The sequence below is a fragment of the Rhinoraja longicauda genome, chromosome 22 (genome assembly GCF_053455715.1).
Source record: "Rhinoraja longicauda isolate Sanriku21f chromosome 22, sRhiLon1.1, whole genome shotgun sequence".
Lineage (NCBI taxonomy): Eukaryota > Metazoa > Chordata > Chondrichthyes > Rajiformes > Arhynchobatidae > Rhinoraja > Rhinoraja longicauda.
In genome coordinates this window covers 6,387,682-6,415,124 of record NC_135974.1, presented here as the reverse complement: position 1 = coordinate 6,415,124, position 27,443 = coordinate 6,387,682, and the positions used below count along the sequence as shown (strand labels likewise).

The 27,443-nt window shown below is 40.2% G+C and overlaps 1 protein-coding gene across 1 annotated transcript; it reads left to right on the top strand.

Moving 5' to 3' along the window:
* The first annotated feature begins 223 nt into the window (after nucleotides 1–223).
* pigt (phosphatidylinositol glycan anchor biosynthesis, class T) lies at nucleotides 224–27,106 on the top strand. Its single transcript, XM_078418666.1, has 12 exons — nucleotides 224–498; nucleotides 1,673–1,850; nucleotides 4,626–4,753; nucleotides 8,284–8,384; nucleotides 9,725–9,811; nucleotides 11,112–11,199; nucleotides 13,333–13,430; nucleotides 14,121–14,289; nucleotides 15,666–15,866; nucleotides 19,845–20,010; nucleotides 21,692–21,775; nucleotides 25,123–27,106. The coding sequence occupies exons 1-12, from the start codon at nucleotides 258–260 to the stop codon at nucleotides 25,370–25,372; spliced, it is 1,791 nt and encodes a 596-aa protein (XP_078274792.1). The 5' UTR covers nucleotides 224–257; the 3' UTR covers nucleotides 25,373–27,106.
* The last annotated feature ends 337 nt before the right edge of the window (nucleotides 27,107–27,443 follow it).

The following is a 27,443-nucleotide window of genomic DNA, read 5'->3' as shown; positions in this document are numbered from 1 at the left end:
GTCTCGACCATAAACGTCACCCATTCCTTCTCTCCATAGATGCTGCCTGACCCGCTGAGTTACTCCAGCAGTTTGTGTCTATATTCGGTGTTGTCCAGCACCTGCAGTGCCTTCCCACACGGTCTTCATGCCACTGGGGTGTGAGCTGCCCAGGCGGAACCGATCAGTCGCCTCCGCGCTCCGCATACCGGAAGTGCCGGTTGAGAGTCGGGCCGGAAGTGCCGGTTGAGAGTCGGGCCGGAAGTGCCGGGTGGGTGATGGCGGTTCCCATGGCGATGGGGCCTGGCCCGGGCAGCCGCCTGCTCCTCGTTGTCGGGCTGTTAGCGGCCGCCCGCTCGGCCCTGCCGCTGGGCACGGGCCAGTGCACGCAGCGCGACCGCTTCGAGGAGGAGCTGGTGCTGAAGCCGCTCAGCTGCGGCGATGTGGCGGCCAATTTCCAGTTCCGCACCCGCTGGGATGTGGATCTGAGACACGGCGGAGAAGGCGGCAAGAACCGGGGTGAGGGGACGGGAGGGGAGGGGAGACTAGGGGAGGGGAGACTGGGGCAGCGATGGGGCAGTGCGGACCGAGGAAGGGGCAGGCATGGAGGTGGTATCTGGGCTGGGCGGTGGAGGCATGGCTGCTGGAGTGGGAGAGGAGAGCCAGCAGGGACTAGGGTGGAGGCATGAATACTGGAGAGGGTCATGGGGCAGGATTTGTAGTGGAGGGATGGGTATTGTAATGTGGGGACAACGTGGGGTAAAGAGATGAATACTGGAGTGTGGGAGAGTATGTCATGGGCAGGATGTGTTCTGGAGCAATGGTTACTGGAGGAGGGAAGGTAACAGTGGAAGAAGATGGGGGTTTTGGCGCTATTTCCAGTAATGTAACTGAAAGAGGTTATCAGACAAACATGATCAGACCCAGAGATGTAGATTAAGAGACATAAAACAAGAAAACAGGCATTTTGGTACACTGTCCGACTTGCACTAACCCCATTTTGTATTCTCTACATTCCCATCAACATGCTCCCCAGTTCTCCTTATCTACACACTAGGGTCATTTACAGTGGCTAATTAACCTATTAATCTGCTCGCCTTTGACACGTGGGAGGAAACAAGCTCCCAATGGAGCCCCACACAATCACAGGGAGAATGTGCAAACACACAAATAGTACCAGAGATCAGCACTGAAACTTGGTCTCTGGTTCTGTCCATGTGCTCAAAGCTTCCTTGAAGAAACGCAATGTTCTGGCTGATTTCTGGGTATCTCTGGCCTGTGGCTGCTCAAAGTGGAGAGGGGGCATTTGTTATGGTATTGGGGAACCTTGTGGCCATGAAACCCTCAAGGCCCTGCCTAGTTGGCACCACCTTACTAAATAGACACCTGTGACCACCACTTGCTCCATCTGATGAAGAAACTACGATTTCCACATTTGCCTCGTCAGTTACCACAGACCCCGTAAAACTGTGTGAAAGCAAGTTATTCTCGATCCCAAGAGATTGCCTAAGAACAACAACTCATGGTTATAGTTGGTGGGGCTGTTCATTTAATTCACTAAATTTTTTTGAATTTGGATTTAAGTTCTCCACTTCCCTTGTCAATTCCTCACAAGATTGTACTGTGATAAATGATGCACAGCTGTAGTTTTATATTTGTGCAACTGATATTGATATCCAGTTTGTGTCTGCAGTCTCTCATTACAGGCTCTTTCCAAAGTCACTGGGGCAAGTGCTCTCCAAATTTGCTGTACGTGAGCTGCATCTTTCTTTCACTCATGGTTTTTGGAGGCGGACAGGATGGGGGCAGCCTTTCTTGCAGGCCCCACCAGGAGCAGAACTCTGGGTCTGGTTTCAGCCATCAGTTACAGAGTAAGTGGCAAGTCCTCTGACACATTTATCTGATAATAATGACCGTTGATGACTGATTGCTGATGATGTGCCATTATGGCACATTTGGAATTTAGCCTTCAAGTCATCATTAAGTTTGTTGGAGCCTCATAACTGTTTGGTCTTACAACGAGTCTCAACAAGATCGAGGTCCTGCACCAACCTGCTCCAAGCTCTGCAGTGTATCCTTTCAGCATAAGCATTGATGGCACCGAGCTGTATACAGTTGATCACTTCAAGTACCTGGGAAATGTCATCTCTTCTGGTGGCTTGACATAGAAATAGCAGCTTAAGTCAGTACAGTCAGTCGCTTGGTCCGCTGCTTAATCATGCAATAAAACACATAAACATCAAACTGTCAACCAAGATCAAAGTGTACAAAGCAGTTGCATTCACAAGCCTTTTTTGGTTAAGAGAATTTTTGGCTGTGAGACTTTACAGGAAACATCAGCTCAACTGTTTGCACATGAGATCTCTGAGGTCTGGGCAACTAGTGACAGACCAGGGTGACAAACGTGGAGGTCTGGATAGGGCTGGTGTGGTCAGTATTGATGCCAGAATCCTAAGGGCTCAGTTGTGTTGCACGGGTCACGTAATCCATATGGACAGCCCCGTATGCCATGTCAACTCCTTTACAGAGTTCTTACACAGGGCCACAAGACCAAGGGTGTGCAAGAAAGCAATACAAGGATTCTATCAAAGACAGCCTCAATCACAGTGGCATCCTTACTGGAGCTGGAGTTTTGTGCAGGATTGAATATGCTGTTGTGCTTTGACCAAAAGGCGCCCTATCAACTTTGAAGGCAGTCTGCAGGGTGGAGTCACCAGAGCCAGGGAACATCTGAAGACCTCTGCCAGAGCATCCATCCCATGTCCCCACTATTCCCAACTTGGGCTCACCAATGAGGATTGCACCACTGACATCATTGTATTCAATGATCAAATGGTGTAATCTGATGATATTTCAAACCTCTTATGTTTCTTGGTTTTAAGTTTGTTTAAAGTTCTGATTTGTAATGCAAAATCTTTGCGCAGTCTGATTTTTTTGGAGAGACCGTAGTGGCTTCACTAGCTGTAGTGTGTAATTAAACTATCACTGGTTTGCTGTTTTTGCAAGAATTTATAATGGTGCTAAAATAATAAGGATAAAATGCCTGAATAAACACTGCATTGTGCTCCATGATCTCTAACCCTACTTTAGAGTCATAGAGTGATACAGAGTGGAAACAGGCCCTTCGGCCCAACTTGCCCACACTGGCCAACATGTCCCAGCTACACTAGCCCCACCTGCCTGTGCTTGGTCCATATCCCTCCAAACCTGTCCTATTTATGTACCTGTCTAACTGCTTCTTAAATGTTGGGATAGTCCCAGCCTCAACTACTTCCTCTGGCAGCTTGTTCCAAACACCAACCACCCTTGGTGTGAAAAAGTTACCACTCAGATTCCTATTAAATCTTTTCCCCTTCACCTTAAACCCATGTCCTCTGCTCCTCGATTCACTTACTCTGGGCAATAGACTCTGTGCATCTACCCAATCTATTCCTCTTAGGTAAAGATATTGCTGTTCTCTCACAGCACCAGCGACCTTGGCTCAATTCTGATCAGTAGTCCTGTCTGAGTGGAGTTTTCACCCTGTGGCCACGCGTGTCTCCCTTGGATGTTCTGATTTCCTCCCACATTTGTAGGTTAGATAGCCATTACAAATTACCTCTAGTGTACCCGGCAGGTGGGAAAATTATGGAATTTTAAATGGATTACAGGGAAATAAATGGCAAAAATGGGATTGCTCTGAGCTAGTATAGCACTAAGGAAGCAAACATGTATATCTGTATCTTCAAAAATACATGTATCAGTAGAGCTGAAAACACAGTTTTTGCCCACTTATCAACATTGCAGATCCACTGAATCCATTGATAACTGTTAGGAACACCACGTAAGCATTGCAGACATGTATAGCCCTCTTTGTTTGGCTGTCTACCATCTGCTCTTTTTCTCAAGGTTGCTAACCATCCTTGGAAGAATTCAGACAGTGTCTGTGGTAAGAGAAACCAGTTAATGTTTCAAGCACAAACCTTCATCAGACGCAATGTGTAGGAAGGAACTGCAGATGCTGGTTAACACCGAAGATAGACACAAAATGCTGGAGTAACTCAGCGGGACAGGCAGCTCTCTGGAGAGACGAAATGGTATTATTTTGGGTCGAAACCCTTCTTCAGACAGAGTCTGGGAAGAGGAAGACTAGAGAGATGACTTAATGTTGGAAAAGCTCTGTTAACTTGCTCAACTAGGCACTTGTCATTGAATCTTCTAGTCTATTTCAGCATGGAATCATCAGAAATGAATCTGATGTTTGATCAGTTGCATTTTCTATTGGATATATCATAATGATTAAGAGCAGAATTGCTGGGTAGCTTTATGCGCTCCATTTGCTTGGCTGATTACAGGAAGCTTTCTTTTGCTAAATGAAGTGTTTTAAAGTTCTAATCTGTTTTTATATTGTTAATCACAATTGTTCACGCTAAATTGAACATTGGGAAAACACTGGATAGGACAACAGGGCTGCACATTGACCTTTTTTAAAATCAGATTGCTGGTTTTGAATTTAGTGTGAGCAGATAATGAACATTTTGATACCTTGAGTCTGATATGACATCAATTTGCCTGTCCTTAATGGGCAAAAGTCTGGAATATAGAGGTGGCTATTGAATTAAATGTACAATTTTAGACCAGTTATAATTTAAAGTTTTTTCTTACAGCGTTGACACCACCTGGAAGGAACTGAGTAATGTTCTCTCAGGTTTATTTTGTGCATCTCTTAATTTCATTGATTCAACAAACACTGTTACTCCAACGGCGTCTTTCAAACCTCTTGGCATTATTAACGGTAAGTATTAGATTATATTGGCAGGGCATATATAGTTATTCATTTTGTCCAATGTGAATTCATACAGTGTTTGTCAATTGTCACATATTGTGGCAGAGCAGTTAAATTATCATACTAGTAATCCAGCATGGATTATCCAGTACCAACAATTCAAAAACATGGATTCAGGTCTCACCAAAAAACGCCGGAATTTAAATCCAGTCATCAATCTGGAATCGGGGGGGGGGGACAAGTTGTCTTAGTGGTGTTGATCACAAAAAGTGCCAGATTGTCTTAATTCATTCATACATTGCAGAAGGGAATTGTGCCATTCTTATCCATTCTGGCATGTATGAGTTCAGATCATGTTGTTGTCTTTAAAATGCCTGTTAAAATGATCTAAAGATGCTAGGTTTAAAGGCAATTAGCAATGGGCAATTGACCCAATTGTTTTAAAAAGGAAACCACCCCTCACTGCATTTTGTTTGTGATTATCTGTTCACACAGCTCCCGTTCTTCTTCCAGCAGACCAAAGAGTGAGAATGTGAATCAAGGAATGTGTGGGAAATGGCACTATTTTCTTTTGAGGCTAATAAACAGAACATAAGCAGCAGGGGCAGGCCATTTGGCTCTTTGAGCCTACTTCACCAGTCAAGTAGGCCAAGGCTGATCCAGTCTTGACCTCATCACCATTTTTCTGCACTCTCCCCATAGCCACAGATTCTTTTGTCGTTGAGATGTCTGTCAATCTGAATATATTCAATGATTCTGCGCTTACAACTATCTGGAATAGAGAATTCCAGAGATTCATGGCTCTCTGAGAACATAAATTCCTTCCTCAATTTTTATGAATGACCTCTTATTTTGAAATGATGTCCCCAGGTTCTCGATACTCCTGCTGCTTATGTTCTGATTATGTTCGACACTCCTGCTTAGGGAAAACATAATCTCCGCTTCCGTCCCTTCAGAATCCTATATTTCAGTAAGTCCCCCTATTGTTCAAAATTCCAACCTGCCTTTATTCATCATCTCCTTTATCCCAGGGATCTATTAAGTGATGCTTCTCTGCACTTGCCTTCAATGATTATAGATGGAGACGGTAGGAGCAAAATGGAAAGGCCACACGGAGTTGGCGTTTGTAGTAACGGGCGATTTATTAAACCAGTGCGCACCAGGAGCCAAAGCTGATCTGTCAAGTGTGAATTTAGTACAGATGCCAAGATTACTCTGAAACCAGATTAACAGTAATTTGAGGTCTTAATTACAGAATGAAACTCAGAAAGACTTAATTCGGTCACAAACAGAATGAGATGATTATCCACAAGTCTAAATTCATTAACAGTAGATCCAAATTTCTGTTACAAAGATGGGTGCACGCATGATCAATGAAATTTCTGTTCGGCTTTGTCTGCTGTTTCCTGTCACCACATTAGCACAATCCACATCCCTATTTATCAATGATTAGCCCTACTGTTTACCCTACAAAATTGGATTCAGTACTGCAGGTGTGGTTTCACCAGCACCATGTACAGTTGCATCAGAACAATCTTACTTCCATACTCCCTATTCCTTGTATAAAAGCTAACGTTCCATTAGCCTTCCCAAGTACTTGGTCTACCTGCATGCCATCATTTTCTGTCATGCATTGGGGCCTCCGGATCTCTCTGTAAAACAATATTTTGTAGTCTCATTCCATTTAAATAATAAGTTAGTAGCAATAAAAATAATAATCTGCTTTTTCCTTTCAAAGTGTATAACCTCGTATTGTCCCACAGAGGGGGCTATTCCATAAGATCAGGCTCCACTTAAACTGGTATGGAACCAACAGCAAATTGGAAAATAAGTGGCTATAGTGCTTTGAAAAAGGCAATGGAGATAGATTTGAGGGAGGGAAAATTTAGAATTATGTATAACAATGTTCAGGAAAAGAGCAGTTTAGTCATTTGGATAAAGATAGTATGTTATTAAAATGGATCAAAATTAAATGATAGCAGCATAACAGTATATTAACAAAGAGTCTAATCTGGGGAAAATTAATAGAAGATCAAAAATGATGATACTTTATAAGAGGTATTGGTAAGAGACTGAATAATTTTGGGCACAAGTAATATAAATGGATTTTAATTTATTGTCATTGCAGGAGGAACAAGGGTTGGGAACTAAGAATGCTAGGATGTGAAACATTCTGAAAGAGTGGGAATAATGTTGGGTGGGTGTAATCCTGATTCCAAAGAAATGATCAAAGGGAATAGGAAAACTTTATTGCTACATGCGACCAGGCACAGTGAAATTCTTTGCTTGCAGACACAATGTTTACAAATAGCAGCCACCTACAGCGCTGATAAAGTTACAAAGCCACGCCGGCTCCTCCTTTAGTTCTCCCCCCCCCCCCCCCCCCGAAAGCTGTTCCCCCACGCCATAAAGATCATGAAGTAGGGAAAAGAGAAAAGAAGGGGCAGAAAACGTGGGAATATTTCACAGCTTTCCAAATAATAATGATACTTTGACTAGTATATCAACAAATGAATAACAAAAAATTGTGACAAAGATAATGAAGTAACATTAAACGTTTTTAAAATTGTTGAATATCGACCGAATCAACTGGACTTAAAGAATGCAGTCACATTCCTGGAATATATATGACAACCAAGACGTAAACTGGATGTATCTGGCATGTAGGGGAATTGAAGGATATGATGATGAGGCAAGAAATGGAGTTGAGAATATTGAATAATAGAACAAGCTTGTGGCCTACATCTGCCACTGTTCCTTGTTATCCCATAGCCAAAAGCCACAAGGAAGGTAAACTAGCTTCAATTTTTTCCCCTTAATTTATCTTCCTAATTACTTGCAATACCTACATGTTTCCCTTTGTCAATGTACAAGAGTCTACATGTCTCTCTGAATGAATGTTTACTTGTGTTTTTCTTTTCTAAAACAAATATTCTTACCATAGTGGATAATTTCACACATTGAATCAACATAATGTATCTGCCACTTTATCCCATTTTTGGAACTGGTATAAATAACCCTGGCATTCATCTCAAAGTTTGCTTTCCTATTGAGCTTTGCATCATTAGCTTACACTTTCCACTTTTAAAGCCATTGATTAGATTGTAAATTGTTGAGCATATCGCTGTACAATATTCTTTTTGGTTACAGCCTGCCAACCCTAAAGTGATTTATTTATTCCCAGATTTTGTCTTCTTTGGTTAACCAGTTCTCTTGTTATGCTAATATGTTACTCCCAATCCCACAAGTCCATGTCTTTTGTAAATTGCCTTCTGAAATTTAAAAAATACTGTTAGATAATTCCAGCTTATTTTGAATGTTGGTAAAATCCTAAACAAAAAGATTTTCAAACTACATTGACTCTGATAATGCTTTGATTTTTTATTAATTCCCTATTACTAGTCCTCTAAATTCTAGCTAACCAAGTGTAATTCTGTACCAGCTGAGTTCTCCTATGATAAAATAATGGTCTCACTCCACTCACCTGCTTTGCATCTTATGCTGTTCATGGCATTGTATGTTGCTTTATTTCCCAACAGAAACCAATCATAACTATTTAAGATATGCAGCACTGCCGAGAGAGATTGTGTGCACTGAAAATCTTACTCCGTGGAAAAAACTCCTGCCCTGTGGTTCAAAGGTAAATCTTGTTAGAGTGAAAATAATAAGTAACATTGAAGATAGTGAAAATATAATATGACTGAAGAAATCCAGATGCAGGAAGTATTAGCAATAACTACATTTTAGAATAAAAAGTGGATTTATATGTATACCAATGAGACTAATCTGAGGTAGAAAAAAACATGATAAATAATAATCATTTATTAAATTTGCTCCAAAGATGATTGTATAATAACGGAGCATCTGTCTTGTGTGAGATTTTGCGTATCTAATTACCCAGAAGGAGTACAGAATAGTCAGCCCAGAATTGAAAGGTGAATGGGTTTGAATTGCTGATGCCCAGCAATGGCAGTATCCAAGTTCTGGAGTAGGTGGCGTGTTTTGCCAGACGAAGATGAGTGCTGATTTGGTAGCACTGGAAAGGAGTTTTGGCAGCAGGGCTATTTTTGGATTTGAGGATTATTTGGAATATTGCTATTGTTATAATATAGTTTGAGGCTGCACATTGGGTTTAGGTTTATTATTGTCAGATACCGAGGTACAGTGGTTTGCGTGCTGTCCAAACAGATCAGATCTACCGTACATAGACACAATCAGTTCAGACTCAAGTACAATAGATAGAGCAATGGGGAAGCTACAGAGTGCGGAATATTGTTCTCAGCGTTGTTATGCATCAGTTCCTTAGATAAAGTCCAAAGTCTTCAATGGGGTAGGGGAGAATCGAACAACAGTACCCTAATGAAGGACCATTCAGAAGCCTGATAATGGAGCGGAACAAACTGTTCCTAAGTCTGGTGGTCCATACATTCCAGATCCTGTACCTCTGCCAGGTGGGGGTAGGGAAGAGAGGGAATGACTGGGGTGGGACATATCTTTGATTATGTCAGCTGGAATGTAGATGGAGTCAATGGTGGGGAGTCTGGTGTGATAAGTTCTATTTTAAGCTCTATTCCCATTGATTAATTTTGAAAAATATTACCTTTTAATTGGGTAACCCTTATAAATGTAAACCGATTTACATTTATTTGGATTATAAAAGGAAACACAAAGAAGTAAGCAGGGAATTAACACAATTTAAAAAATATATATATCAATTTATATAGGTATTGAATAATAGGTCCATGTTCGGTTTGACTGACAATGGAAGCCGAAAGGATTATAATGTTTGTGTGACACAGAGTCATACAGCACAGAAAAGGGTCCTTTGGCCCAACTTGCCACTGAGTCTGTTAACATCTGAAATGTTAGTTTGCCCTTTTTAATGAAACAAATGGATTAACTTGCCATCAATTTTCAATCTATTCCACTGTTGCCTTTTATGTATTTCTTGGTTTTAATAAGGAAGTATGTTGTGTTTAGGCAGGGTTGGGAGTGCTGCTGAAAGCCGAACGGTTATTTCACACCAGTTACCATTCGCAAGCTGTCCACGTCAGACCTGTTTGCCGGGTGAGTGCTTAAAGCTATTTTCCATTTTATCTTACTGGCACAGCACCTTCTGAATTTAGCATAGTCTTATCTGTTGGGCTTATGTAGAATACATTTACACCAGTCGCATTGGACGTTACTCTCTGAAAGAAGGGTAGACATCACATACCAGAATATTCAACATTGAAAATCTGTTTCCTCCCAGTGTAAGTTGTTTTTATTGCTCTTATTCAAGGTGCTCTGAGATATTTGTTAGACTGTAGAAATTTCACAAAGCCTTCGGTGATCGAATTTTACACCAATGACATTTCATTGTATTGTTGCCAGCAGTTCACTGGAGCAGCCAGTCTTGTTCTTTTCCATTGGCCAGAGATCCTCCACTGTTCTTAGTATTTATACATCTTTCCTTCAAAGACTGCACTGGTGCATTCACATCCAGTGGCAATTCATTTCTGCAGTTATTTTCTTATACTACATTTCATTTGGAGTTAGGAAGCTGCTCTAACCTCACTTCCTACTCAATGTGTGATAATTTTAATTTGACTCAGTTGTCACCCAGTGAGGAAATAATCTTTCCTTGTCAAAGCCTAGGTTCCATTAATATATAAACCATGTTAATAAGTAGAATGGAGCATTTAGTTTGAAGTTTTGACTAATGGACTTTGTTGAATAGTGATAAAGAATGGGATTCATTTTTCATTGTGATTGAGTCAAGAAGTTGAACGTCGCTACGTTTGTGTTTTGTGAACTGATTTCAGTCTGACCAGTGATTGGAATGCCCCGTGCAATTTGAGCCTTTGACCTGTCCTCTTTGTCAACTACTGTATGTGATGGGTTAGTTAATCTCAGACAGGCCATTACTTGGACTGTTTAAATCATCCTCAGCTCCTGAATTGTATATTTATTTCCAAAGATGGATAACAATTAGAATTGTGTTAGGACCTAATGGAACCTAATATCGTGTGACTATTGCAAAATATTTTTAAATTATTATGTGTGCATGGAGCTTATCAACCAATTACTTAAAAACCTGGTCACACTTTGGTTGCAAAATCCGTAAGGGATTTTTCCTGTCTGATATTTTGTACCACCAGCATTTGAATGAATTCATCCAAGGCAGCAACATTAAGATTTATTTATTTAAATATTGTCACCCTGATTGCTAATAATTCATGAAATGCCTGAGTCTGAGTCTGTTAACATCTGAAATGTTAGTTTGCCCTTTCTAATGAAACAAATTGGTTAACTTTCCACCGAATTTCAATCTATCCACATTTTCCACTTTTACCGTACTGAATACATTTTCATGCTGTCTGCCTAGGATGAGCTGTGCAAAAGTATCTCCTGGGAGCTGACATTGAGCCTATCTGTCGTGTTTGACCTCCATGCTGCTGGCTCTGGAAAACGAGGTAGGTTTATTAAATATGAAATGAGAATTCATTTGAATAATGTTTATTAAATATTAAATATGAAATATAAAGGATGAACAGCAGGATCTCAGACAGGCCATTGTTTAAATCGTCCTATTTAACTTATCAAAAGTTTAAATAGAGTAACTCAGGGAACATCATTTCCGGTAGCACAAATATAGGCAGTCAGAAAGCGTAACACAAAAATAAATGTCAAAGGAATCGGGGTGACATGGAGAATGTTTTATACCTTGTATTCTGATCTGGACATACGGCCTTACTGAGTGTGGATGCCGTTTCAATAGTAGCTTGCAAAAATTGATGGGAAAAATACATCATCCAGGGAAAGAGGCAGATAATGGGATTGATTAAATAATTTCCAAATGGCTGGCACTTCAGACGGAATGGTCCCGACCTGAAACATCATCTGTCCATTCCCTCCACAGATTCTGTCTGACCTGCTAAGTTCCTCCAGCACTTTGCAAACATGCCTCCATGATATTCACCAGCCTTAACTCACCAAAATAAAGTTGATGCATTAAACAACATCTTGGATCAACAGAATGTCACTGACTGTCACCTGCACAACATCGCTGGCTCATGCTGCAGGAGTTTCTTCAATGACTTTGTTTCTTATGGACCTGACTATTTGAAAGCTTATATATTCAGTTACCTGCCCCACACTCTCTGTCAAAAATTAGCTCATCTAAAACTGCTCCCTCTATTGTAACTGGCCTCAATTTCTTGTCACATGTTTTCTGAGTACTTAATGACCTACTGTACATTTGCTTCAGGTCCATCAATGCCTCAGATTTTTTTTTTAAAGCAAACTTGTGTTCAATTTTTTCTATAGACTTGTCCCTCCTTTCATAGACCTCCTCCTGCCTTGTCCCACAGCTCCCAATCTCTATATTACTCCAATGTTGGCATCTTATCCACCCTGCTGTGGCGGGCTGCACCTTTTGCTGGCATGCCCTTGGGCTCTGATTTTCCCTTCCTAACTCTTCACTTTTCCACCTACTGCTCCTCTGTTCAGGGGTATGGAGTAACGGCATGTAAACAAGTCACAGATCGGAGAAGTCACAGATGAGCCATGATTTTATTAAATGGTAGAAGAGGCATAAGTGCTAAATGGCCTATTTCTCGTAATATGTGCTCCTCCTTCCTTTAAGACTACTGCGACAACGCACCACTTTCCTAAACGTTTGGGCACTTGTTCTCTAATTCTTTCTTGGCTTGTGTCCATTTTGTCTGCTTATGCCTTTGTGAAATGGGATGGGAATTTATTTTGCATTGTGGTGCTATTAAATAAATGTACATTGATTGATAGAAATAAAAAAATACTTGCATGCATAATGCATCTTTAATAACTTTGGGTCATCCCCAAAGTGCCTCACAGCGAATGAAATACTTTTCCTGGAGATGCCTGGCTGCCTGGATGGCGAAGGTGTATAGTTTCTTGATACTGAAGTGAGAGATATTGTTTCAATGTAGAAAACACATCATGAAAATCATAATATTGAAGATGTTGGTATTCTGAAGTAAAATCAGAAAACTCTGGAGACACTCAGTTCTCACACCTGCCGAATGTTTTTTCTGTTTTTTATCTTAGGAAATACACCACCCAATTTGCTGATAACAGGCTTATGAAAACTACAATTAGTTAATGACCAGACTTTATGATGTTGATTGAGGACTCACTATTAGCCAGCACGCCAGGGATAACTTCTTTGCTCTCCTTTGAAATTGAGACTATGGGCTTCTTTTGTGTGGTCACTTAGCAGGGTTGATGAGCCTCAATTTTAACATATTAATAATGTGGCATGATTATAGTTGTAGTATTAAAGGAATAATTCTCTTCTTGAAATGAACTTGATATTCATGTTTTTTTTTTACCTCATCTGGGCCATTGAAGCATTCATCTGGTGTTCTGACCAAGAACCAGCAAATCTCAGCTCTGTCATAGAACTGTTCAAATAATAGAAGTAATAATGGTACATTTGTTCTCATTCCCTATACTTGCATGCTCTTGAGCACATGTGCATCAAAGGCACACGTACAAGCTTTTCCGTAAAGATAATTGAGGCCATGTGTCACTGAGCATTATTTCCTTACTCTGTTAATGTTTTATAGAATGGTCACTGTTCAAGATGTTTTCACGAACACTGACGGAAGTGTGTCCTCTGGCATCACAAAGTACCATTTACGTGGATGTCACGGACAAAGAGAAGGTACTGTGCAAACTGAGATCCACGTTTTACATCCCTTTCACTGTTTTACCAAGGAGCTTTTAAAGGGTGGGTTGCACTGGGTGTGATTCCCATAACTGTTGAAGACATATTTATTCTGCGGTGGCAGCTGTTCGATAGGCGAAAAATATATTTTAAGAGAGAGTCGCTGATGCCTTGTGCCATTGATGACAATAGTGGTATTTCTCATACCTACATCTTTCAACTCTGGAAAAGACCTGAATTTATATTGCCCATTTATGTCTCCTTCAGAACTTCCTTCTTGCCAATTATGTATTTTTGAAGTCACTTGTAATATGGGGTATATGGTAGCCAGTTTATAGATAGCAAGCTGCAAATGACAAATTGACAATGACCTGATGATTTATGTTATGGATGTTGGTTGAGGGATACGTTTTAGAGGGAGAAAATTTGCCTTCACATTCTTGAATCGTGACTTGAAATATTTTAGACGCACCTAAGGGGGAGGCTGAATATTTGATTAGATTTTGTGAAAGGTGGCAATTCTGATGGTGCAGCATGCTTTAGACTATTGGATTAGATTTTAAGTTCAAGAGCGATGATACAAATTCAAAATACAGCAAAGGAAATGGTTTTCCAACTAAATAGCTATTCTGTGCACGAGAAGCATTAAAAATGGTCTTAAAAATATATATTCTTTCAACTTTTTAGATTAATGACACCTATGAACTGATGCCACCAGTACCCATATGGCTTAATGCAACAGTACATGGTCAGAAGAGATTTTATGCTGTGTACAACTTGCTGAATCCTGAGCTGTACAGCGTCTCATCACACTCCTTGAATGTAATCTTAAAATGGAAACCATCCAAACAGTTTGGTAAGTTATGCTGTTATACATAGTTTATACTAGAACCTCTGTCAATGTAAAGTAAGTAGAAGAGCTCAAGCCTTAATTTGGAGACACAAGAGACTGCTGCCTACCATTGAGTTCCTCTTAATCTGATTTGTAACAATACTGGGACTGACTGTGAATAGCAAGTACAGGAATCATGAAGGTATTTTTAGATATTGGGGCTGTGGTAGCTGTCTGAAGAAGGGTCTCGACCCGAAACGTCACCCATTCCTTCTCTCCTAGATGCTGCCTGACCTGCTGAGTTACTCCAGCATTTTGTAATACTGTAGATATTGGGGGACATATACCTTCAAATTCAGGAGAATTTGGACTGACGTTTATAGGTACAGACTTAATCTACAGATACTAATTACTGAATCTTGCAGTGGCTATATATCCAATATGCAGTAAGTATGCAAATCTCTGTGATTTAATCATTGGAAGTACAAAGGGAATAATAAGAAAATTGGTGGACATGGGACAGAGGATGGGGGTAACAATTCCACTCTTCAACATATAAATCTCTTTTGGCAACCTGTTGTATGAGTAAGGACTGTTTGGTTGAGCTGTAAATTTACTGTGTCTGGATAATATGTCAATAAGTACAGGGAAAGAACAAAAAGGAAATAAAAATGCTGCAGGAAGGAACTGCAGATGCTGGTTCCTCTGAAGAAGGTTCTTGACCCGAAATGTCACCTATTCCTTTTCTCCAGAGATGCTGTCTGACCCGCTGAGTTACTCCAGCTTTTTGTGTCTATCTTTGGTTTAAACCAGCATCTGCAGTTTCTTCCTGCAGCATTTTTATTTCCTTTTTGTTCTTTCCTAGTACTTATTGACATATTCTCCTGAATTTGAAGGTAGACGTCTCCCAATATCTACAAATACCTTCTGAAGAAGGGTCTCGATCCGAAACGTCACCTATTCCTTTTCTGCAGATGTGCTGTCTGACCCGCTGTTACTCCAGCTTTTGTGTCTATCTTCAAAGAAAAATGCTGCTTCTTTAAAAGGGCTTTCACAATTAATGACGCCATGACACCAAGAATGAATGGTCCAAAATAATCGGGATGTGAAACTCTCTTCGGTTCATTGCCCAGTTTCACCCGAGGTAGTACATGCAGGGGGATGGAACAATCAGAGACATATGATCACTGGCCAGTATGGACTAAACAGAAATAGAGTTATTTGAAATAATCAAATGATACGATAAATTCTGCTTGGATTGACTTAGGGCTGGGATGTCAGGATTATGTTGAAATATATCATCCTTTGCGGTAAGCATATAGATCTGTTTTTAGGTTGCTCTAAAGAGCCCTCCAACAATTATGTCCAAGTACTAACTGTTATTTCTGATTTATTTGAAGCGGTACCTGAAGTGCCTGTCTTCCACGCAGAGAGATATGTGAGTGGCTTTGGCCTTTGGACAGGAAAGATCAACACCCTGATCTACAATAAACACCCTTACCGATCATTCCCAGTGCTGATGATGGAGGTTGTACCATGGTACCTTCGGCTCTATGTCCACACACTCACCATCAGCACAAAGGGCAAGGAAAACAAACCAAGTAAGAGATTTCTCCCTTCCCCCCTCTCTTTCTTCCTCCCTTCTCCACTGCACCCTTCCCTATGTCTTGCCCCTTCTCTTTCTCCCTCCCCATCACATTTCATCCAGTCTTCCTTCTCTCCATGACAGTGGTTAAAGCAGCAAGCATGTACAAAAGGTAATGAAATGGCCTGCAGAAAATCACTTCATTTCCTATGCTTGTGTGTTACAAATGCCATCCGATTGAATGTAGCATGTTTTTCCTCAGCGAACCACAGACTGCTTCATTATTGTAGAAGTAAATTAATTTTGCAATCAATAGGGAACAACTGCGCTTCTGACATATTGGAGGTGGGGTCTGATGATTGGGGTGATGTAGTTAAAGATGACTGGGCCAAAGACAGTGTCTTGGAGCTGAGATGATTCTCCTCAATTGTGACAACCATTTTCCTTTGTGCAAGGTATGACAAAATTGGAGTATTTTCCCTCGATTCTGGTTGACTTCGATTTTATAAGGCCTCATTTGGTCAAATGCTGCCTTGATGCGAACAGCAGTCACTCACAATTGGGGTCTAAAATTGGGCTCTCTTATCTAGATTTGTAGATTTGGATCCAAATGCCTTGATATTATCTAAACCAAGCTGGAGAAGGGATTCTGGAAACCTCCTTAAATGCAAGGGCTAGGATCCACTGCAGCTGGAGTTCAAAGCAAATGGGGGGTTGCTCTTCATTCATTATTGACCTAGTAAAATTATAAAGGAAAGTGTTCTGGGGGCATCTTAATACAGGCTCAATAGAGTGAATATCTGCAACTCATTCCTAATCTCATATTTAGAATAGTTACATGGAAGTCTTCAAGGCAGTGTTCTGGTGCAAGGAAAGGTTGTACCACTATGAACAGCCACTTGGTGGTACTGGAACTCAGGTATACACAGCTATTACCAAAGAGGAGAAAAGTGCATTCAAAATTTATTCTTCAAGTCCATTAACTCCCCCATCCAGACATCTGATTTGATTTTGATTAGACATCAAAACACCTCTTGATTAACCCATGTGATAAATTATTCTCACTGTTCTGGTAAATATTTGTCCATATACCAAACAAACATTTACCATCTTTTACCTATGTCCTCTCATTCTCATTTCATGATGTGCTTGATGGGATGTTTGTTTAATTTATTCACGTCAGTTAATGCTTTTGTGAGCTATTTGTTAACCTTTTTGCTCCATTGTATAGCTATTACTTTTACTAGCTGGGCTTTAATGCGCAGGTCAAATATTGCCCTAAATTCATCTGGGGCTGCATTGGACAAGTTTTTGCCCATACATTAAAGCCGGTGTAGTGAAGGTTGGAATCTGTCACCCTGATTGGGTTTGCAATTTATTTCTTTAAGAATTATATTTTAGAATATAAAATATATTCTACTACCATTCTGTAATGTAAAGATTAAACAGACTATGTCAGCTAAAATGGAGTTGTCAGCTAAATTAGCAGCACCACATTTCAAACCCTGCTTAGGAAATCAAGTAGATATTTTGGAAGGATGTTTCGGCTAACTTAGAGGGACCAGAAGATAATGAGGCCACCTGCGAGATCACTAAGATAAGCTTTTGCCTTCCTGGAGACATCCGAGACTAGCTCAGTACCTGATAGGATTCGTGCTGTAATGGCACAAATGAGGATGGCTAGTTTTGACACCTATTGTTCTTAGAGATAAAGCTATTATATGCTTCGACCGATAATAGAACTTCACCTACGGGGAGAGAGAAAAAGACCACCTTCGGGGAGAGACCCTGAATTGTGGTGCGGGCAGGTGTCTGGACTCTTGGGTTCACAAGGCTAGCTATCGCAGACAGGAGTCTCAGATGTGCAGAGGGGCATGAGACTTCTTGCTTTATTAATAATTTTCCTGCCTTTAGTCTTCATAAATACTCTGATAAAATGTTCTTTCTCCATTCATTGATCTGAATCCTTGAAACCTGCTTATATTTCGATATACTTCCATAAATGGCTTTGTGAAGATGGTAGTGAACTTTGTACAGTCCCTCTGGGTGGTGAAGATGCTCTCACATTATTAATTATCAGGAGCTCAGATTCTGATTTAGTGATGATGAGAAAACAACAATATGTTTCCAGATAAGGGTGGTGTGAGCTGGAGTGGATGGTATTTGCAGAGGCTTCTGACCTTGCCCTGGATAGTACAGGTTATGTTATTGTGAGGAGATATTGAGGAAACTGTAGCAAGTTGTTGTAGCAGAACTTGTGCTTCCCCGATAAGTTTAGAAATGGGGTGTTAGTTGACGATTGCACAAAGATCATCTCCATTTGCATCCCATAACAAATAAGCCATCCATGCCTACCTGATAGCATTTGGGTAGAAGCAGCAAGTGAAAGTCAAGCAATGGCTACTGCACAAAAGTACCTAACAATGTACCCTTGATCTTCATTGCCATTGCTGAGTCCCCCACCTTCAATATCCTGTGGAGAGTGTCACCAGTGATCAGAAACTCAATTGGACCAGGCAGATAAATATCGTTGCCAACAGGATAAGCTGAGTATCTTGCAATGAGTGATTCACCTCTAGATATTCCGAAACTTTGCTGCCATCGACAAGCCACAAGTCAGAGGTGTGATGGAATACTCTACACGTTCTTGGATAAGTGTAGCTTCGACAACATTCGAAAAGCTCAATATCATCAAAGCAGCCTACCTAATTGGCAGTCCATCAACCATCCTCAACATTCAATGTCCCCAACGCCACTCTGATATTGTCCCATTCCGAAAGAATGAAACCATTTTAGCCCATTGACTAGGTTGTTACACAAAGCAATCCTATTTCTCACCCCTCCTATTCTCCCCTTTTATGTACAGCTCACCTGTTCTATGTTCACTGGTGCCAAGCAGTGTAAGTAACCTATCTCCCCCCCCCCCCCCCCCCCCCCCGCCTCCCCATAAATCCTGGAGCTCCTTACGCAACAGTGCTATAGGAATACCTTCATGGTGTTTCAAGTAGATGGCTTACCACCACTTTAGGGATTGGCAACAAATACTGGCTTTGCCAGTTATGGCCAGATCCTGAAAATAAATAAATTAAGGAAGGAGCAGATGCTTAATGTAATAGGTAGTAGAATCTAATAATCTGTGTATGTGATAGATCAGTCATTTCCCTTCACAGATGCTGCTAGAACTGCTGAGTTCCTCCAGCAGCTTGTTTTGTGCTCTTGATGTTGACCCTTTTGATGTTGATGTTGACCCTCTTGAATATTATTGCAGCTGCACTCATCCAGGCAAGCAGTACACATTATTACAATCTTGGCTTGTACCTGGAAGGTTGTGGAAAGGCGTTGGAGGGAAGAGGTGAACCATGAGCTTGTGAATATTCATGTAGCCAAGACTAGCAATCTAAGTTATTAGAGTCAGTGGAGAACTAAGAATCACATGCAACTGTGTTCAGCACTTCTCATTGCCTCCCTTGGGGTCATCTATTATGCTTCCCATGATGACACTCTTTTGATTTCTAAATTTCAACTTTTTTCTTGCTTCTCTTCATTTTCACTTTGCTATTGTAAGATGGTTTGTACAGAACTTTGTCATCTGTGTATCATATATCATTGTCACCATCCTTCTAGAAGGCAGGACGTTTTCTCAAGCAAGTTCTTCCCCTTTTAGTCTGTATTGCCAGATTCCCATTCACCTTTTAACTTCTTCCAGCTCCTGAGCTTGATGCAATTAGTTTACCTAATGTTGTAATTTAACCTGATGACCAGTAAATGGCCTGGCCAGTTTTGTTACCATTTTCAACTATCTTTTATTGAGTTGTCAAGCTACTACTGTGCTGTGAGATTGCCATTGGTTTCACTGTCTGCACTATCCTGTAGATTGCTCGTGTACATTGGATTTCATAAATCACTTATTGAGCATACGTTATTAGATTACAGCATCATTGTTTGTGCAATGTATTTGGCAGCATTTTATAATTCCTGGTGTGTTTGATGATAGGTTACATTCATTATCAGCCAGCCAAAGATCGAGAATGCCCCCATTTACTGGAGATGCTAATTCAGTTGCCAGCCAACTCCATCACGAAGATCAGCATCGAGTTTGAGAGAGCTCTATTAAAATGGACGGAGTATCCTCCTGATCCCAATCATGGTTTCTACGTTGGGTAAGTAGGTGGAATGACCTTGGAGCCTCAATAGATGTGGATGCTAGGAGAGGGCACAAAAGTGATAATGAGAGTTGTGTGGAAGGTTTGGAGAACATGTGATAATAATGTTCAAATTAAAGAAGGGGACAAACTGTTCTAATTGTGGAAGGGCCAAGATATAAGATGATTAGCAAAATAACCAAGTGTTAGCATCCAAAAGCCACTGAATCTGGTGGAGACAGCTTCGTTTGGGACTTTCATGCTGGAGCAGTACCAAAAAATTGTGGGAATGGTGAGGAAAGGGCAGGTTGGTAAACCACCTTTCTATGTTTCGGTGAAATTCAATTGGCAAAGAACCATCTTAGACCCAAGGGGACAAATGTTCCTCTGCGCTATGAATATTGTTTCATAGTTTGCATTTGCATTCAGGGTATCATTTCAAATAGTATTTTGAGAACGGAAAGGAAAGAAACAGGATGGTGAAATTGAAATGCAAATGCCGATAGCTACGTCCAAAATATGGAAGTCATTCCCTTTGGGTTGTTGGACAGAAAAAAAGGAATAATTAAAAAAAAAGAAAATACTGGGAATACTCAAGATCAGGTCTGCTATGTGCAGAGAGAAACAGATGAAACATTTTGGTTGATGATCTTTCAGTCTTTCAGTTCAGATCCTGCCTGATCTGTTGAGCATCGTGTTTTTTCCCAGAGTACCAACAACTGCAGTTTTTAAATTTTTTTTAAATAGAATATTTACTTAGTAGTGAGAGACTGGGTCTGCAGAGAACTAATGGATTTGGGTATCCTTGCACACAGATTGCTGAAATAAGGACCATTAAAGCTTATTAGAATGAAAAATGAAAAAAAAACCTGCTAATGCTGGAAATCTGAAATAAAACCCCAACATCCCAGAAATATTTAGCAATTCGGGCAGGATCTGTAGAAAGAGAAATGAAAGTAATACTTAAAGTTGAAAATCCTTCTTGAGAACTAGGAAAGAGAAAAAAAAAGATTTAAAGAGCAGAGATAAAACAATGGACAGGATAAAACACATTTTTTTAACAGATGAGATCAGAATGATTGTAGGAATAAACAGCTGATGGAATAATCTGAACGATAGGTTAAACGGGGAAATGACATTAGCAATAAAGCCTAAAAGCTGTGAACTGAGAGTAGGTACAGTTTGGGAACACAAGGAATGTAAAGGCTGCAAAGTGCAGAGTTGAAGGGAATATCCAGTAGGCCAGGCCAGGCCAGGCGAATGGAAAAGTGATAGTGCAGAAGGCCACAGCGGATAGGTTAGGGATGGAGTGAGATAGGGCATTGAATTGGCAGACAGCAGGAAGCAGAGGAACAGAAAGGCACATCAAATGTTTGTCTCTTCTCAATAGGTATGAAATTGCTCCTTCTGTTAGGAATATCTTGGTCTGGCTACATCTGAAGTGTCTGAGGAGTCAGGCATTTCACCTTTTGATTTGAAGCTCAAAAAGTACAATCATTTTATTCATCTCTCATTGGCACGGGGAGTTTGACTAAATTATTGGAATTTGTGGGTCTTGTGTTGATATGTCAAACAGTGAGTTTGGTGTCACCAGCCAGGACATTAGCTAAGCACAGTGGTCATGCTGCAGAACTACCTCGACAGGAGATGTGTTAATAGAGATGTACTGTGTCTGATGTTTCCTAACTTTTATTTACAGCTCTTCTGTTCTGAGCGCACTGGTACCAAGCAGTGTAACTATGGAAACTAACAGCACTAAACCCATGCCTCTTTTTAACAGACTGTAAGTATGAGTGATCTGTGTCATTTTTGATCTATGTGCTTATTTCTTCCCAAGAAAGAACTCATGCTCTTGTAGAAATTTAAAAAAATCTTAAAGCAGTCAAGAGTTAAAAGGAATAGTAATATCGCTGTTTGGTGGAGCATATAAAAGGATTGCATTATGTATGGTGGTGGTGCTCACTAGGGAACTCCCAGTTTTCTCCCATATATGGTAGATGCTGGTTGTTTAATTGGTAGTTCTGAATTAATGTAGTGTAATGCTAAATTAATTAGGTTGAGTAATGCTTAATGTGTGAGAGAATACGCTGCAGGGACACACAAAGGAAGAATGGGACCAATGGAAAAGGAGGTGCAGACACCAGATTCAGAAACAACAACTTTCCTACAACTATCAGGTTCTTGAACCAAGCTGCACAATTCTAATCCTAATCCTACCAACACTATATTTCACCTCTTGCACCACCATGGAATTGTTATTCCTCCCCAATTGTGCTTTACACGAGAGTTTTGTTTTTTTGTATTTTTCTTTATGTTAGAAATGTGTATTTTATGTATAAGTTATGCATAATTTGTTTTAATGTGCGTTGAGTCTAGACACCTGTGATGCTGCTGCAAACAAGATTTTCATTGTACCGGTACCTCCCCGTACTTGTGCATATGAAAACAAACTCAATTTGACTTGAATTGTCCTTTGCAAACTAGCATGGATCCATTGATTGGCTTCCTCCTGTTTAACTGTACATAGTCTTCCCCACTTCTCCACAGAAGTTTCAAAGTTCAGTGCTGTCATAGCCTTGAGCCAGCAAGTGCTGCCTGTGGTGCTGATTGAGGTTGCGATGCATCAGTAGACTCCCCAAGGGAAAAACCTCTGCAGCCTCCACAAACTCTGCTCTCTGAGCGTCCCGCATTGACATCAATGAAGAGAAACAATCATTGGGTGAATGGAAAGCAGACCTTGTCAAAAGCAAGCTGTTGGAAATATTCAGCAGGCCAGGCAGTATCTGTAGACGGAGATGGACACAAAATGCTGGACTGACTAAGTAGACGATGATCAAGGAAATGTATAATAGCTCATTGTTGGCTGAGGGGAAGGTGACAATGAGGCATACAAGCAGTAAATTAATCAGGAGGACAGTGAAACTAGTAGAAGAACTAGGGTTGGGGAAGGACATAGAGATAGGGCAAGTGAGGGTTACTTAAAGTTAGCAAAATCGATATTCGTACGACTGGGTTGTAAGCTGCCCAAGCGAAATATGAGGTGCTGTTCCTCCAATTTGTGTTTGGCCTCACTCTTGACAGTGGAGGAGGTCCAGGACAGAAAAGTCAGTGTGGGAGGGGGAGTTAAAGTGTTTACCAGGCGATCGTGTTTGCCCAGGCAGACTGAGCGAAAGTGTTTAGTGAAACGATCGCCCACACTAATATGCTTTAGTGTACAGGCATGGAATTCTAACCTTAGAAATAGTATTAAGGATAAGATTTAAAAGCCAGAGATAACCAAATAGTTAATAACTATAAATCATACAAAAGTGCTATAATAACATATGACAATTAAAAAGAGTTAAATGACCAAATAGATAAAAGCTTCAAGGGGAATATGAAAAGGGGCTTCTATGGAAATGACAAAGTTAATGCACAATACTTTTACAGTTATATTAGTGAACGGACGTTAGGAGTAATGTGAGCTCCTTGGAAACTGGTAATAGTTATGTAATGGAAAAAAGGCATGGTTAATGTAAAGTAATTAGTTTGGATTAATATTTATTGTATTTGAAGAGAGATCATGGTGGGCTATCTAAGGAAAGTAACAGTGGTAGGGATGTGGCACAGCTAATGCAAGTCAATTAATCATTAAAAAAATTATGTGTCAATAGGTGCCAGATCCCAGGACAAGGAAGTTTTCATCCCAGGTTTTTAAAGGAATTAGATATCAAATTATATTTTTTGGAAAGTTCTCCTGATTCACGAACCATTGTGCCAGATTGGAAAATTAGACACACTCTATCCAGAAAAGAGGACTGAGATAAACAGGGAATTGTAAATATTTGAGCCTCATGTGTTCTGTCACAGTTGATAGAGACTATATTTAAGGATAGATGATTTAGCACTGATCAGAAAGAATAAAGGGGCATGTTGTGTCTGATGATTAAACATGAGGTGAGGAATGTTTATATATAGCACTTGGCCATAAAGAAGGCGTTTGATAAAATTCCTTGGATTTTGTTAGTTAAAGTTGAAGCTCATAGAACTAAGGTTATTGGCACAATAAGTTAGCTTAGCAGCAGATCAGTTAATAGGGATGTTGTCTAGTTGACTAGTTTAGATACACAAATATGGACTAGCAGTATCATTGACAGGTGTAAAATGTAATCAAACAGCTAATGGAAACTCTATCTGGATTATAACTGTGACCAGTGGTTTCCATTGTAGAACCTCAACCGTTCACTACATTTAGAAATGACTTAAATGATAGGATAAAAGCCACATATTCAAATTTCTCAAGGATACAAAATTAGGTAGCATTCAAAAAAGGTAAATGGGAGCATAAACATTTGAAGCATTATTAATTGATTGATTGAATGGACAAAACTGGACTAAATGCCGTATTAGCAAATGCAAGGTTATCTCTGGATCCAAAAGCAAAACATTGAAGTACTTTCAAATGGTGAAAAGCTGAATGCAGTAGTGATCAAAAAAGATTTAGGTGCCCAAATATGGACTAGCAGTATCATTGACAGGTATAAAAAGTAATCAACAGCTAATGGAAACTCTATCTGGATTATAACATGAGTTTGGAGTCCTGCTACAGCTAGAGAGCTTTATGAAGATGAATTTAATCATTTGTGGGCACCACACGTTCAGGAGGATGTGTTAGCCTTGGAAAGGGTGCAGTGAATACATAAGAATGATACTTGAACTCCAAACATTAAATATAAGATGACACAAACTTGGTAATGTTCCCAGAAACTACCAAGAGAAAACCAAGGGTGGTGTGTTTATAAAACACTAATAAATGACAGGGTAGATTATAGAAAATGATTTCTGATATTTAGTTGCAGGGATATCTCCAAAGGTTAGAGCCAAGAGTAAAGTTAGGAAACACATCTCCAAGCATGTAATGGTAGAAGTTTGGTGTGTATGGAATTGGGTCACAGGTCGACAATGTTTAGTTTAATTTAGTGTAGAGATAATGATATCAAAGAAAATTAGAGTAGACTGAGCTAAATAATTTCCTATATTTTTGTGTAAAGAGCAATGCAAATTCAGATGAGAATAAGTGTGGATATTTACCATTTTTGGAAGAGGCACGGAATCCATTTTGTGACCAATGAAATATTTATTTTGTTGCAGGTTTCCATTCACTGACCCCTCGGTTTATTTTGTCAGACTGTACACCGAGGCCTTGCTGGTGAATTTACCCACACCTGATTTCAGCATGCCCTACAATGTCATCTGCCTGACCTGCACTGTGGTAGCAGTTGGTTATGGTTCCTTTTACAACCTGCTAACAAGGACCTTTCAGATCGCTGAGCCCACTGGCGGGGTAGCAAAGAAGATTGCTAACGTAATCCGTAGACTGCGTGGGGTGCCGCCCATCTGAAGTTGCCACATTTATGAAAGCTGGTCTAGGAAAAGCACCAATATCAAAATGGATGACTGCTCCCAAATTGGGTTAACTGCATTTCATTGCTGCAGTGGTTTCTCATGCTCTTTGTTGAAATGATTTGACTACTGGAAAGCTTTGATGTGCAATGCAACTACTGTATTCACCAGGTCAGGCACTGTGAAATATTTGTTGTAATTACATCGGGGGGGGGGGAGTTTGGAGGGGGTGTATTGAACTGCCTTTTGTTTAGTATGGTGGGGGACAAACTTTGGTAAGGCTGATAAGCTACAATATATGGAGCCTATACATTGTAAGGAGATATATCTGGTGTCATATGCTAGAGACTCTTACTTAAATCTTTGTACAGTCCATCTTCTTTAGATCTAGTTGGTCATTTTGTGGGGGGATATTTTTTATAAATGAACACTCCAACTTGAAAGGAGTCAGGTTGATTCAGAGGGGATACTTTTAACATCCAGGTGCTCACTATCCTCCAGTTTTGGTGCCTCATTGCCTGGTATACACTGCTGAGGTTTATTCCTGTAGCCCCATTTTGCACTAACAACTTCACTCTGGTTTGCATTGACATCCGGGCAACCTAACAACAGACATTCTTTTAGAGCTCATCGTAAGTCATATTGGAAATACCTGCTGGAGACTTTGTCCGTGTAATGGAGCTTGCAACAGGCATTTGACTCAAAGCAGCAGTTGCAAGGGTCCTCTGTTCAGTGACTTCCAAGAAAAAAATGAAAGGAGTAAGTGACAAAGTTTAAAGGTTGGATTTTATATTTTCATTGGTAATAAGCTTTTGAAAAGATTACAGTGGGTTAGATAGCATGATGTTGTAGTGGTTATCTTGTTTTTAAACTACCATTTGCATGACTCATTCCACTTCATTCTTGGAACTCTCTTCTGAGCAGCACATTTATTTTCTTCAATTTACAGACCTCATCTCCAACTAGGATGAGATATGGTCTTGACTTGGTTCACATCGTATAGCCTGAGCAAAAAACAAAGCCCTGGAGGAATTCAGTGGTTCATGCAGCATCTCTGCAGGGAAATGAAAGACGACATTTTGCGTCTGAACCCTTCTTCGGACTGAAGAGCCCCAACCCGAAACGTAGTTTGATGTTTGCCTATTCCCTCCTCAAAAGCTACCTGAGCTGCTGTGTACCTGCAGCATTGTGTTCTTTGGCTCAGCATCTGCAGTCTCTTGTGTCTACATCCTTAGTTTAATGTGTTTGAAAATCCTGATTCCAGTCTTCAACCGCTGACACCATGTTTTGTGTAGGATCCTCCTCAGATGTGGCACCTGTTCTCTATGTTCAACTGTAGGCCCTATATATATGAGGATTTTTTTTTTTGTATATTAGGGTTCTTGTAATGAAACTACTTCCATTCAGGAAGCTCCCGACTGATTATGAGGAATTCATTCATTATTTCTAGGCCCAATTATGGTGAGAAATTCAGTGTCCTCCCTTAAATCAACAGTAAATTGTGCAAAATGTAAATTTCATGTTTAAGAGAGAGTGAACATTAAGTTATGTTGCAATTCCACACAAAAGATTATAACAGGGGTTATAAATATTGTATCTATAATGTCATTAAATGTACTCTGGCGAGTAATGGGATTGAAGCCACACACAACAGGTAAACGGGCAATAAATGTATTACATCCCTAATACTGAGTTCATCTCCTAAATAAAATATCATCTGTTCTTCTTTGGACTCTGTTTCTGTCTGAATGTTCCTTTCAATGGGAATGTCAAATTTCAAATTGCAATCAGCTTGGGCAAGGTTTGCATTAATCACACAAATTGATGGGATCTAAATGGATAAACGTTTTCCATTGGAAATGAGAATTTGAAGTGAATCATTTCCCAAATGAGCATCAGTTGTGCTAACTAAGCAAAAAAATCTGAATTGATTTTTTAAAAGTGTAGTACGCTTTTGAAAAGGCGGTCCTTCCAGGAATCCACTCGGCAACAACTTGCATGCTTTTGTATGGTACCTTTTAACAAAATTAAACATTGCAAGATGTTTAGGAGTATTATTAAACAAAAAA

Bases quoted from the DNA above. Each gene is read 5' to 3' on its own strand.
- pigt (XM_078418666.1), top strand. From the start codon at position 258: ATGGCGGTTCCCATGGCGATGGGGCCTGGCCCGGGCAGCCGCCTGCTC. The intron at 499-1,672 runs GTGAGGGGACGG...TTGTGTCTGCAG, and splicing joins AGAAGGCGGCAAGAACCGGG to TCTCTCATTACAGGCTCTTT. The intron at 15,867-19,844 runs GTAAGAGATTTC...GTTTGATGATAG, and splicing joins GGGCAAGGAAAACAAACCAA to GTTACATTCATTATCAGCCA.